Below are 13,583 nucleotides of genomic sequence, written 5' to 3' on the forward strand. Positions count from 1 at the left end.
GATTTTATTGCACTGATGTCTTAATAATAAAGTAATATATTTGAAAATGTTTTGTGAGGGGGCAGCTGGGTGGCTCAGTAGATTGAGAGCCAGACCTGGAGCCAAGAAGTCCTCCATTCAGATCTGGGCTCAGACACTTCCTAGCTTGGCGACCCTGAGCAAGTCTGTTAACCCCTATTGCCTAGCTTAGTGATGGTGAATCTTTTAGAGATGGAGTGCCAGGCCCTGCCCCCTAGATGGAGTGCCGTGCCAGCCCCCCCAGAAACCACCAAAAACTGAGTGCTGTGCCATGCCCCACCCCTCCTTATTCCACACAGGGGAGGGAGAAAGCACTCCCATTGGGCTGCTGGGCAGAGGGGTGGGTCATGTGAAAAAATGTCACTAGGCATGGTGGAGAGAAGGAGGGGAACAGCTCCATCCCTGTCCCTCTGCCTTTCTAATAATAAACTGGGGCGGGGAGGAGGGGTTGGGGGAGAGAGTGGCTCACGTGCCCACAGAGATCACTCTGTGTGCTGTCTTTGGCACCCTTGTCATAGGTTCGCCATCACTGGCCTTACCCTTAATGCTCTTGGAACCAATATTGGTTCCAATATGGAAGGCAAAGGGTTAAAAAAAAAAAGATCTCCCCAGAAATTGATCAGCCAACCTTTACCCAAAGACTTCTTGAAATGGAATCCCTACTATGGGCTTAGAGCTTTTAGAGATCCTCAGGTCCCTCCTCCCCATGTTCTAGATCAGGGGTTCCCAAACTTTTTGGGCCTGCCACCCCCTTTCCAGAAAAAATATTCCTTAGCCCCCTGGAAATTAATTTTGTTTTAATTTTAATAGCAATGAATAGAAAGCTAAATCACCGCTCCCCTGGATCTCTGCAGCACCCACCAGGGGGCGGTGGCGCCCACTTTGGGAATCTCTGGTCTAGATGGAGGTAGTGAGGTCCGAAGAAGGGGGGATGATTTACCTGAAGTCAGCTGGGTATCCAGATTCACTCTTGAAGTTCAAACCCAGATTTTCTGTTTCTCCACCCAGTGATCTTTCTGATTGGGTAAGAGAGTTTTCTTTATATGGAGGCTAGGAAGCTGCTTCTCTGAAGTTTCTCCCAGTTATTTAGTCTTGCCCTCTGACTCAAGAAACTGTCTAATGGATTGTCTAATGGAAAGACAATTTCTCCCCATAGCTCCTACCTCCAGCCTTCTCTTTTTTCTTTTCTCTTTTTTGAACCCTTATTCCATCTTAAAATCAGTGCTGTATATTGCTTCCAAGGCAGGAGAGTGATAAAGGGCTGCACAATGGGGGTTAAGTGACTTGCCCAGGGTCACACAGCTGGGAAGTTTCTGAGGACAGATTTGAACCCAGGAGCTCCTGTCGCTAGGCCCCCGATCACTTTCTACAGAGCCACCTAGCCTCCTCCAAGCTCCTCTTTTTTTAAGCTGTGTACCCCAAGTCCCTTCAGTTGCTCTTTATCTGGCATGGTCTCTATTCCCCAACCCCCCCCAACGCTGGTTACCCTGCTCGGGGACTCTTATCAATTGAATCCTTTAACTTTGTCATTTTCTTTTTAGACCAGGGACTATTACCCTGCAGGCCCTTTCCGAAGCCAACAGGCGGCTGTGGATGGAGGCGATGGATGGAAAAGAGCCAGTGAGTTTCTTAGGCTTTGCCTTCGGATTACACAAGTGTATTGGAACAGTGACCTCTAGTGGTGATAACACAGACTTGGGCTGAGGAAGATCCAAATAATTCCATTGGACCAAAGTTAATTAATGGATGTCTTCTGGTGGGGTGGGTGGCATTGTGTTTGGTGCTGAGATCAGAGGATCATGGGATTTGGAGCTGGAAAAGGTGATGTAGTCCAGCGTCCATCTTTGAATAGAGATCCCGTGAGATTTCTAAGTTCAGAGGTGTTGGAATTATTCTGCCATCTAACTCAGCCTCATCTCTAGACGTCCAGATGAATGAATGCATAAAGAGAGCATTTATTAAGCACCCACTACATACTAAGCACTTTTGAGAGTCAGATAGTCTCCACTCTCAGGGCATTCATGTTTTAATTTGGGGGGACCACCCCCAGGGAAGGGTTCGGCTGCAAGTCAGATGGGAACACCCCAGAATATCCCATGATCCTTAGCCGGTAGTGACGAAGCAGCCACCAGTGTGTCTTCTTGAATGTCACTTGCACTGATTAAACATCGGTTTCTAAAGTTGAACCATTTGGCAGGGTCTTGTTGGCAAGAACTTTCTTTTTCTCAATAGCCATGGCTGTAGCCCCCACAAAAGAAATTGCCAGGCCGTGTCTTCATGGCGTTGCTTTCCAGGATGACAACTGAGGGGAGGGACTGGGCTGGAAGGATTTATTGTTACTGTTTCTTTCCTGATCGTGGGATTTCTAGCTGGGTGGGACCCATGAGACCATCCAGTCTACTATCCTCACTTCACAAATGGGGAAACTGAGGCTCAGAAAGGGGACAGGACTTGCCTAAGATCACCTGATTATTCAGAGGGCCTAGAACTAGAAGGGAGCCTTTGTTGTTGTTGTTGAATTGTTTTTCAGTTTCGTATGACTCTCGGTGACCCTATTTGGGGTTTTCGAGGCAAAGATCCTGGAACGGCTTGCCATATCCTTCTCCAGCTTGTTTAACAGATGAGGAAACTGAGGCAAAGAGGGTGAAGCAACTTGTCCAGGTCACACAGATAGTTTGCTATTTCCTTCTCTAGCTCCAGATGAAGAAACAGGTACTAAAGAGTCTGAAGCTAGATTTGAACTCAGGAAAAAGAATCTTCCTGATTCTAGGCCTGGCACTCGATCATTCACTGCAACAACACCTAGCTGCCCTGAAGAGGAGAGCTTAGTGGCCATCTAATTCAACCTTTTTATTTTACTAGTGAGGAAACTAAGTCTGAAAGAGGTTAAAGGGAAGTGTCCATGGTCCCGTATTGGATCATCCATCCAGAGTTGGAAGGCATTGTAGAGGCTGTCTACCTGAATCCTCTCATTCTATAAAGGAGGCAGCAAAGGCCCCCAGTGGGGAAGTGACTTGCCCAGTGTCACAATGTAATAAAAGTCAGCAGTGGGAATTGAACCCAGATCCTCTGACTAATCCCAGGTTTATTTCTACTTGAGCTGTTGCTGCCATATGACCTAGAATTTAGGTCTGGAATGTGTAAGCAGTCCCGAGTCAGCACCCTGACAAAGGGTCACAATAGGTTAGCCATTCTGCTAATTAGTAGTCTAAAAAATGCAAAGCATCTCTCTGGGTGTCCTTGGTAGGTTTCCTCCAGCAGGGAGTACTGAAAACGTCAGTTGCTCTCATCTGCTCCAACAGATGTGTGCTTATCCCCTGGGAGTGGGTGGTGTTGGGACACAATTGGAGCCGAGTCTGGGTAAAAATGAATTATCGTGGTCATTAGAATTTCCTTTATGTGGAGATTTGTCCCTTTATCAGTGTAGTTACATTCCTCAGCTCCAGTCTAGCCTTTTATGACGTCTCTGAGTTTACTTGAGGAAACCGAAATGGTACGAAGATCTGGGCTGGATGACAGGCTCTCAGAAATGGGTTTGGGGGTGAAGAGGGGGAGGACGCCTTTCAGTGAGTGGGAGGGGAGCCTCAAGACAGTGAGCCGGAGCGGGGGATCCAAAGACTTGGTTTTTCCTTCGCACTTCTGCCGCCGCCATTCTGTGCCCATGTGGCTTTGGTTGTAAGTTAGTTTTTTTTAAACAGAACTTTGCAAGATGCTGCACTTATATAAATTTGGGGAATCATAGTTCAGCCAGAGAACAACGGATTGGTTTTCAGTCCATCAGAAAGTCTGGGCACGCGTATACGTGTTTCTGTGTATGTATGCAGGCACGTATAGGTCTCCATGGGTGTGGAATCGCTTCTCCCCTCTTACATAGCCCTTATCACCACTTGCCTGGACTATTATAGTAGCGTCTTGTAGTTGGAATCCTGGCTCTCTCCCCAAGTCCCCTTCTACCTGGCTCGCGAAAGGATCTTCCCAGAATACAAATCTGTCTGTCTCTTATTCAGGAAGTACTACTGTTGGTGCCCATTTGTCTGAGAGCCATAGCACTGTGGGTAGAGAATGAGGCATGGAGGCAGGAGGTCCTGGCTTCAAATCTGGCGTTAGACCTTTACTTGTGAAAGTCACTTAACATTGTTTGCCTTGGTTTCTTCTTCTTTTAAATGGGGATAATAATAGCCCCCGCTTCACAGAATTGTTGTAAGAATCAAAATTTGTCACGCCTGTTACAAACTTTAAGGAGTTAGAGAAATGCTATCTGCTTTTCCTCCTCCTTCTCCTTTCTCTTTCTCCTCCTCTTCCTCCTTTCTCTTTCTCCTCCTTCTTCCTTTCTCCTCTTCCTCCTCCTCCTTTTTTCTCCTTCTCCTCTTCCTCGTCCTACTTTCCTTTTCTCCTCTTCCTCCCCCTCCTCCTCTACCTCATCATTTAAAGCCCTTTTCAATCTGGCTCCAAGCTACCTTTCTTTTTTTAAAACTCTTCCCTTCCCTTCCTACTAAGAATTGGTTCCAAAGCAGAAGAGCTAGGCAATGGGGGTTCAGTGATTTGTTCAGGGTCATACAGCTAGGAAGAGTCTTGAGGCTAGATTTGAACCCAGAACCTCCCATCCCCAAACTTGGTTCTCTGATCAAACACTGATCCACCTAGCTGCCCCTGCTTTAGAAACTATAGAAATGCTAGCTTATTATTATTATTATCATCATTATCATCATCATCATTTAAAACCCTTTACATCCTGGCTTAGAGCTACCTTTTTAAAAAACCCTTGTCTTCTGTCTTAGAATTGATACTAAGTCTTATTTGCAAGGCAGAAGAGGAGTAAAGACTCAATAATTGGGATTGAGTGACTTATCCAGGGTCACCCATCTAAGAAGTGCCTGAGGCCAGATTTGAACCCAGGACCTCCCATCTCCAGGCCTCTGAGCTCCCTTTCTAGGTTTATTACTAATGCTCCTTTCATGAACTATATGTTGCAGCCAGACTGACCTCCTTGTTTCCTAAGTATGCCAGCTCACCCACCACTTTTCCTGATGCACTTGAGTGTTGAGACTTTTCTTTCTCTTCCCAAATTATGCGGTTAATATGTCCGTGTTTTTCTGTTTTATTCCCCCAGTAGAATGGAAGTCTCTTGGCTGTTTTTCCCCCACTTTGTCTTTGACTCTCCTCTCCTCTAGTAAGGTGCCTCATACGTTACTCTTCAGTCATCTCAGTCGTGTCCGATTCTTCCTGACCCCATTTGGGGGTTTCTTGGCAAAGATACCGTAGTGGTTGCCATTTCCTTCTTCAGCCCAGTTTACTGATGAGGAAATTGAGGTAAATAGGTTTAAGTGACTTGCCCAGGGTCACACAGCCAGTAAGTGTCTGAGGTCAGATTTGGACTCAGGAAGAGGAATCTTCCTGACCATGACCAGCATTCTATCCCCTGCGGTGCCACCTACCTGCCCTTGTAATGTAGCTGGTGCCTAACCATACTCATTGGATTAGAGAGAGTCAGATATCTCTTTGAGCTCCAATAAGTTATGCCACATTCTCTGACAGTTTGGACATGGGCACATGAGTGTCAGTGTGGAGAGAGCACTGGATCTGAAGCCCTAACCACCTGGGTTCAAATTCTTTGCCCAAGGGCACATCAGTTAGGCTCTCTGGTCCTCAGTTTCCTTATCAGTAAAATAAGGTGGGGCTGGAAGAGATGATCTCTAAAGTCCCTTTTAACTTTTGAATATCGTTGACTTATTTCCCAGGTATGTATGGGCAAGACCTGTCACTTCTGCTGTCCTGCCCCGTTATGGTCAACCGTAGCAGCTTACGAGCATAGGAACACATATATTTCAGACAGCCAGTCAGTAAGCATTTATCAAGCTCCTACTATGTATGTGCCCAGGCACTATGATTGTTCCTGGAGATGCAAAGGCCAAAATCTACTGTCCGTATCCTTTAAGACCCCATAGCCTACCAGGGTAGATGCATATACACGTACATAAATGCAGCATATGAGCAAAGTAAAATAATAATGATGATAATAATAATAATGATGATGATGATGATGTAAAATAATAATGATGATAATAATAATGATGATGATGATGTAAAATAATAATGATGATAATAATGATGATGATGATAATAATAATAATAATATATGGCAGCTAGGTGACTAAATGGATAGAATGCCAGGCCTGAACACAGGAGTTCCTGGGTTCAAATCTCACCGTTGACACTTCCTACCTGTATGACCCTGGGCAAGCCACTTTACCCCCATTGCCTAGCTTTTACTGATCTTCTGCCTTGAAACTGATACTCAGAATTGGTTCTAAGACAGAAGGTAAGATTTTTTTTAATTCATAATAATAATAGCTAGCATCTGTATATTCCTTTAAGTCTAGCAAAATGCTCTACACATATTATATCATTTGATTCTCACAAGATCCCTTGGAGACATAGGGGCTATTATTGTACCCATTTTACAGTTAAGAAAATGGAGGCAGGCAGAAGTAAAGTGACCTACTCATGAGTAAAAGTCTATAGCAGGATTTGAACTCCGGCCTTCTTGGCTCCAGGCCCAGCACCTCTATCCGTGATACCACTTAGATTGTAATTTCAATGGAAAGGTACTAGTAAGCTGGAAAGATCAGGAAAGATCTCTTATAGAAAGGGGGATATTTAGGCTGAGTCTTGAAGGAAACAAGGAATTCTTTGAGGTGGAGGTGAAGAGGAAGGGCATTCAATGCGTAGGGAGCAGCCTACCCAAAGGTATGAGAATAAGAAACTGAGTTTCAGGGGAGAAGAATTGTAAAAAGACTGAATCAGAGAATGAGTGAAGGGGAGATGTACCAAGGATCCAGAAAGGTACTTCAGAACCAGGTTGTGAAAGGCTTGACATGGTCAGAGAACTTGGTATCAGTCTCAGATGAGCCCCTGAAATTTATTGGGCAAGAGAGTGATGTGGTCCCCACCAAGCTATATGAGCATTCATCTGGTAAGGGTTTAGGGATAGGGACTGGGGTTACACTGATCTAGAGAACTTTCAGGTGAGGAAACTCCTTTGACCAGTTCAGGGCAGAACTTTCTCTGCAAGTTGATAGATGCGTTGAGACATCTAGAGGGCTGACTGAGCCTGGAGTCAGGAAGGCCCGAGTTCAAATCCTGCTCCAAACACTTACTAGCAATATAACCCTGGGCAAGTCACTGCACCTCTGTCTGCCTCAGTTTCCTCAGCTATAAATTGGGGACATTAATACCATCTATGGCCCAGGGTTGTGGTATCAAGTGAGATGATATATGCATAGTGCTAGAGAAATGCTTGTTACGGTGATGATGTGTACGGCTTCTAGCCAATGTTAGACCAAGACATAGCAGAAAGGGCTATATTTTTGGAGCCCGGCCCTACCATTTATTCCCTCTGTGGCTGTGGGCAAGTCACTTAGTTTATCAAATAAGGTTTCATCTCCTCCTCTGTGAAACCATGAGATTGGAGTATATGACCTTGAGGTACCTTTCAGCTGGGTGTGTGCTGATAAATATTTAACGACCAGCTCTCTGGGAAAATTTTTTTCTCTGTTAAGATATTTTAATCTCTGTTATTTTGTTTTTATGTGTATTATTACATTTGTTTATTAATGTTTTCTCCATCACTTTCTTAAGTCTAGACTGTCAACAAAGCAAATAAATGTGCCCTGATCTGCCACAATTGTGGATCCTGAGTGGGAAATGTTCACACTCCAGGAGCCCAGATGAGGTGGCTCCAGCACTCTCCTGTTTCCAGCTCTATGCTCCTTTGTTAACACTACCACCAGGTGCAGCTAGGTGGCTCAGTGGATAGAACTCCAGGCCTAGAGACGGGAGGTTCTGGGTTCCAATATGACCTCAGACACTTCCTAGCTGGGTATCCCTGGGCAAGTCACTTAACCCCTATGGCCTAGCCCTCACTGTTCTTCTTCCTCGGAACTCATACACAGTATTCATTCTAAGATAGAAGGGAAGGGTTTTAAAAAAGGTCTAATTCAGCGATGGGCAAACTATGGCCCACAGGCCAGATGCGGCCCCCTGAAATGTTCTTTCTGGCTGATTGGCTGATTGACATTCTTCCTAATCTGACGGATACAATGAGTAGGATACAGTACAATGAAACTTGGAAAGAGTTGCCTTAGAAACAGACTGACAGATGAGCATTGCCTTTCTTTTGGCCCCCTCTTTCAAAAGTTGGCCCATTGCTGTTCTAACTGGTGAATAGTTACTAAAACAGATAAAGACACAAAAAAAAACCATAGATAACATTCTATTTTAAAACCATTCTATAGCCTAATTGGGCGCTTTTATGTGGATTTGTGGCCATTGTTTCAACTTCAAACTCGAGAGAGTTTCGCTCCCTTAAACTATGGTTCTGTGATCCTCTGACCCGGAGAAATCATGGTATGGGTTGGCTTTGACCCCTGCAGAGAGCTCATTCGAGGGCCAAGTCATCTAGCTCCCCAACCATAGAGCCAATACGGGGAAGGAGGAGGTGGCCTGGGAGGCAGCTCTGGCAGCAGAGGTGACAACTTGGAATGGCAAGCCCCAGCAGCTGCTGTTCTATCTCTTTCTCTTTTTTTTTATAGATCTACCACAGCCCCATTACGAAACAGGAAGAAAGTGAGTCGATCTCGTGTCTGTTGTGCTGACCTTAGAAACTGCCAGCTATCGTAATTTGCAGTAAATGCCATCTGTGTTGGGATATCTGGGTGCAGGTGGGCAAAAGAGTTCCCCTGGTTGGGAGCAGAACAGACCTAGTTGGTGGCTGATGTCTAACGTCTGTCCAGCGGACAAGCAGAGGAAGCCACTTGCTTATCTTAGTGTGGGGCCAGAGGACAAGTTCCCTGATGGAGAGACACATACATACATCATTCCTTCTTTCTCTTAAGAGGAGAATTAGAGCCCTTTCAAGTATGAGGCCTACCATTTTGTTCCCCGCATCTGTCCTTGTCCTTCCATGCTCCAAAATGGTTAGTGATGAACAGCCAAGTCTGGTACTCCTTAGTGAATTAATGAAACAGCTCAGTCGGAATTATGGTCACTGTGGTGGTGGCTAACTCTATTCCTTTTTCCCGGACAGTGGAACTCAATGATGTCGGGTTCAAATTCGTAAGGAAGTGTACCAATGCCGTGGAAGCCAAAGGTAAGAAAAAGCTTTTGTTGGTCCTCCTCCCTTCTGTTCTGATCGAAGGAAGCTTTGTGCTTGGGATGGAATGAACATTGAACAGAGAGCAGGACAACTGGGGTTCTAGTCTTGGCTAATCTTTGGGGTTACTTAGTGACCCTGGGGAAGTGATCCATTCTTCTCGGATGCCATTTTCCATGTCTTTCAAATGAGGCCGTTAGTCTTCAGGCTCTCTGAAGTTTCTAGTTCTAAATGTCAGAAATACAGATTGATTCCTCTGTTTACTCAAGTAGCTGCACATCCATTCATCCACTCACTCACTCACAGAGAATCATAGAATTCAAATCTTGAAATCTTGGAGATCATTTCTGTAACTCCTTCCATCTTAGAATCAATACTAAGTATTGGTCCCCAGGACAAAGAGTGGTGAGGGCTCGGCAATGGGGGTTAAGTGACTTGCCCAGGGTCACAAAGCTAGGAAGTGTCTGAGGCCAGATTGGAACTCAGGACCTTCCGTCTCTAGGCCTGGCTCTACCCACTGAGCCACTAAGCTGCCTTCCATATGTCATCTCTTATGGCACAGTAATATTCTGTGATAATCATTTACTGTGCAACATCCTAACCACATCAGACCCAGCCTGGAGAAGTAATTTATTTGCCCAGAGTCACATAGAAAGTTGGTTGGAGACTCAAGACTAGAATCCAGGTTTGCTACACTGTAGTCATTAACGCATGTCTTCGTTTTTCCTTTCTTTGAACCATTTATTACATACCAACTGTGTTAAAAGGAAAAAATCAGAAAGATGCTAGATGGTGCAATGGATATAGTGCTAGACCTAGAGTCAGGAAGAGTTGAGTCCCAACCCTATCTCATTCATTTCCGGTAGTGACCCTGGGAAGATCATTTCAGTTCAGTGTCTGGTACTTAATATATTTTTCTTAAGCTTCTTTGCTTGCCACCTTCCTTTGCCCTTGTGAAGCTTATATCCTGGCACATGTATGCAATTCAGCTCTTGTTCTCTTCATTTTAATTTAATTTATAGCCCCAGCACTTTGTATAGCAGGCACTTAATAAGTGATTGCTGCCTTGCCTTGTTGCCTTTGAAGGCTGTGTTGAAAATAGCAGTGTGAACAAACTGGAGTTAGTTTGGAGCTAGCATCTTGCAAAATGTCAGCACATTCCATTGGGGTGGGATCCAAGTGTATTTACTTTTGACAATTTGTGTCTTCCTGTTTAAAAGGGGAAAGAGCTTCAAATGGGGCTTATAAAGTGTTTTTAGAGAGTGCTTGGCATCTTCCAAGTAGTGTTTTGATGAGTCAGATCTAAGTAAATTTAAACATGAAGATTTGGTTTCTGCCATAATACATGTAGATTTAAACATTAAGAGGGGGCAGGGAGGAAACAAAAGACAAGAAAATGTGAACAGTGGAGTTCGGCCAAGAGACAGTGATTCAGTGAGCTTCAGATCTCTGCAGTGCCTGAAGTCCAGCTGATCCCAATCTGAAGTGTGGCCTATCCTTACCTCAAGTGCCAAGTGCTGCGTACCTTTTACCCGAAGCGCGGCATATCTTTACCTGAAGTGCGGCCTATCCTTACCTGAAATATGACCTATTTCTGCCCAGAGTGTGGCTATCAAGTGCCTTTAATGGCCCATACAATGAAAATGAAATAGACCCTGCTTTCAGGAAACTCACATTCTATTGGGGGGGAAACACCATTAATCTATAACTACATCAGCCAGCATTTATAACATATCTACTATGTGCCAGGCACTCTGCTTGGTTTTGGGAATACAAAGACAGAATGCGGGCAGATAGGTGGCTCCTTGGAGCCAGGCCTGGGGATGGGGATTCTGGGTTTAAATCTAATCTCAGATACTTCTAGTTATGTGACCCTTGGCAAGTCACTTAATCCCCATTGCCTCGCCCTTACTGCTCTTCTACTTTCGGTGCTTAGTATTGATTCTAAGATAGAAGATAAGCATTTTTTTAAAAAAGAATGAAACAGCCCTTGCTCTCAGAGTACTTGCTAAACTAGATAAGGGAAGACAGTGTGTACACATATAAATAATACAAAAAAATAAATAACATCTATAAAATAAATATATGCTTCTTTCTCAAGAAATCTCCTTTTTCTACACAGGAGAATCAGTTCTGCTAGGCCCCACGCTCTCCTTTCTGGAATGTTGCCCAAGCTCTGCCCCATGTTTCTTCATCCCACTTTCTTCTTCAGCTTTCTTGAAGGCAGGGCCAGTAGGTAGAGTAACCCAGGCTTTGCCCCATGTGTCAGTATCCATGGAAGCAAGCCCACCCTCACTGGGGGACTACACTTCCTTCTCCATGAGACAGTCCTGATTGCCAGTTGGCCCACTTCCTCACCTACCCTTCAGGGTGAAACTTTCTATCCCCTAAGGTCCAATGGCTATCACACCCCATCTACCCACAGAGGAATACTACCCTTGATATGTCATCTGGCCGAGGTATGCCTGGGATCAGCCAGGATAGTGGATGGAGGACTAGGGATACAGGCAACTGAGGAATAGAATATCCTCTCTCCTGGCATAAACTCAGCCAAGAACAGTAGGGGAAACAGCAATACCTTTTTTACTTTGACTCCAATCCCCAGTGACTTTAGCCCTAAGCCCCTCTGGCCTTTTATGTCCCCTATTGTGTTTTTTTATCCTTGCCTTCTGTCTTAGAATCAATATCAAGAAGTGATTCCAAGGCAGAAGAGTGGTAAACACTAGGCAATGGGGCTTAAGTGACTATCCCAGGTCATCCGGTTAGGAAATATTTGAGGCAACATTTTAACTCAGGACCTCTCTTCTCCAGTCCTGGCTCTCAATCTACTGAGCCACCCAGCTGCTCCTCCATCCTCTATTGTTAAACTCCTTTGTATTATAGATCTCTTCCTCTTATACTCCTTCCATATTCCCCTACTCACTAGAGCCTGACTTTCTCTTGAAGATTCCCCATCTCTTGGTGCTGGCAGCATTTTCTCATGTCCCCTGATGAATAGGGCCAGTGCCACTTTTAGTTCTTCCATCTGCTATTCTCATTCCTTATCCATATTTTGTCCTCTAAAGGACTGCGCTGAGGGGCCCATCTTTTTAGACTGAGAAGGCCATTCATCCTCTGGCCTGCTCAGAGCACATCTAGATGACTGACTGTACCTCTGGACACCACAGTTTCCTACATTGCTGAAACCACAGGGCCAGGTCAAAGACAATTATAAATCAGATAGCTTTTGTTAATAGCTAAAATTGCTCATATATCTCTAAGCACCCATTTTATGGATGAAGAAAGGGTAGCTTCAGCAGGAAGAGACTTGCTGAAGGTCATTGGGATTGGCCATGGCCTCTTATCTATAGTTTGACCAGGATGATATTACCCTGTGTTACGAATAATATTGCTATAGATGGATATTAAAAGTATTAATAGTTTATTTAAAGTCATTTTGATAGTTATAGCCATGCACCTGATAAGATCTAATTCAAATCGTCCGCCATTACCTTCTTCCACCTGGCTGCTTCGTGGGAAAGAGCGGGTCTCCCAATCACATCAGGAGTCTTATACCTCTGTCTATATAATCACACTTCCTCTGTAAGAGGAATCATGGGAAATGTAGTTTCCAAGTCCCCTAAACGTCCACAGGAAGTTCATATTATGGATCTTGATATTAAGACCAACGACCCCAAATTTCCACTTACACACCTGGATGAGAGGGTGGCAAAGGCAGACCTCTCCTCCTACAGGAAGACCTTCAGTCTGCTTTTGGGTAGATCTGTTCAGGCACTCGATGATGATTATTTCCATTCAACTGAAAGCCATTACTTTTCTACTTTCAAACTCAAAGCGATCCATTCTCTTACCCATAGGCATCACAACTGAAGGGGTTTATCGGACTGTGGGCAGCAACATCCAGGTTCAGAAGCTCCTGAATGCCTTTTTTGGTAAGACAATTGGTTTAATTATATAGTAGGTTAGAGAGTAGTAAGAACTCTCAGGCTATAAAGTTTGCAGCATGGGGACCTTTGAGGCCTCAGAACAGTGTCAGGGCTGGGAGGGACCTCAGAACAGGGAGTGTCAGAGGTGGGAGGGGCCTTAGAACACAGAATGTCAGAGCTGGGAGGGGCCTCAGAACAGGGAATGTCAGAGGTGGGAGGGGCCTCAGAACAGGGAGGGTCAGAGCTGGGAGGGGCTTCAGAATAGGAAGTGTCAGGGCTGGGAGGGGCCTCAGAACAGGGAGTGTCAGAGGTGGGAGGGGCCTTAGAACACAGAATGTCAGAGCTGGGAGGGGCCTCAGAACAGGGAATGTCAGAGGTGGGAGGGGCCTCAGAACAGGGAGGGTCAGAGCTGGGAGGGGCTTCAGAATAGGAAGTGTCAGGGCTGGGAGGGGCCTCAGAACAGGGAGTGTCAGAGGTGGGAGGGGCCT

General features: G+C 45.1%; 1 protein-coding gene across 1 annotated transcript in view; it reads left to right on the forward strand.

Annotated features, from left to right (window-relative positions):
- Positions 1-13,583, forward strand: part of OPHN1 (oligophrenin 1) — a 195,844-nt gene that overhangs the window by 98,951 nt on the left and 83,310 nt on the right. The window contains exons 12-15 of the mRNA XM_044682887.1: positions 1,560-1,638; positions 8,610-8,643; positions 9,104-9,166; positions 13,027-13,101. Of these exons, the coding sequence (XP_044538822.1) occupies positions 1,560-1,638; positions 8,610-8,643; positions 9,104-9,166; positions 13,027-13,101 (251 nt within the window). The remainder of the gene's footprint in view (positions 1-1,559; positions 1,639-8,609; positions 8,644-9,103; positions 9,167-13,026; positions 13,102-13,583) is intronic.

The sequence above is a fragment of the Gracilinanus agilis genome, chromosome X (genome assembly GCF_016433145.1).
Source record: "Gracilinanus agilis isolate LMUSP501 chromosome X, AgileGrace, whole genome shotgun sequence".
Taxonomy (NCBI): domain Eukaryota; kingdom Metazoa; phylum Chordata; class Mammalia; order Didelphimorphia; family Didelphidae; genus Gracilinanus; species Gracilinanus agilis.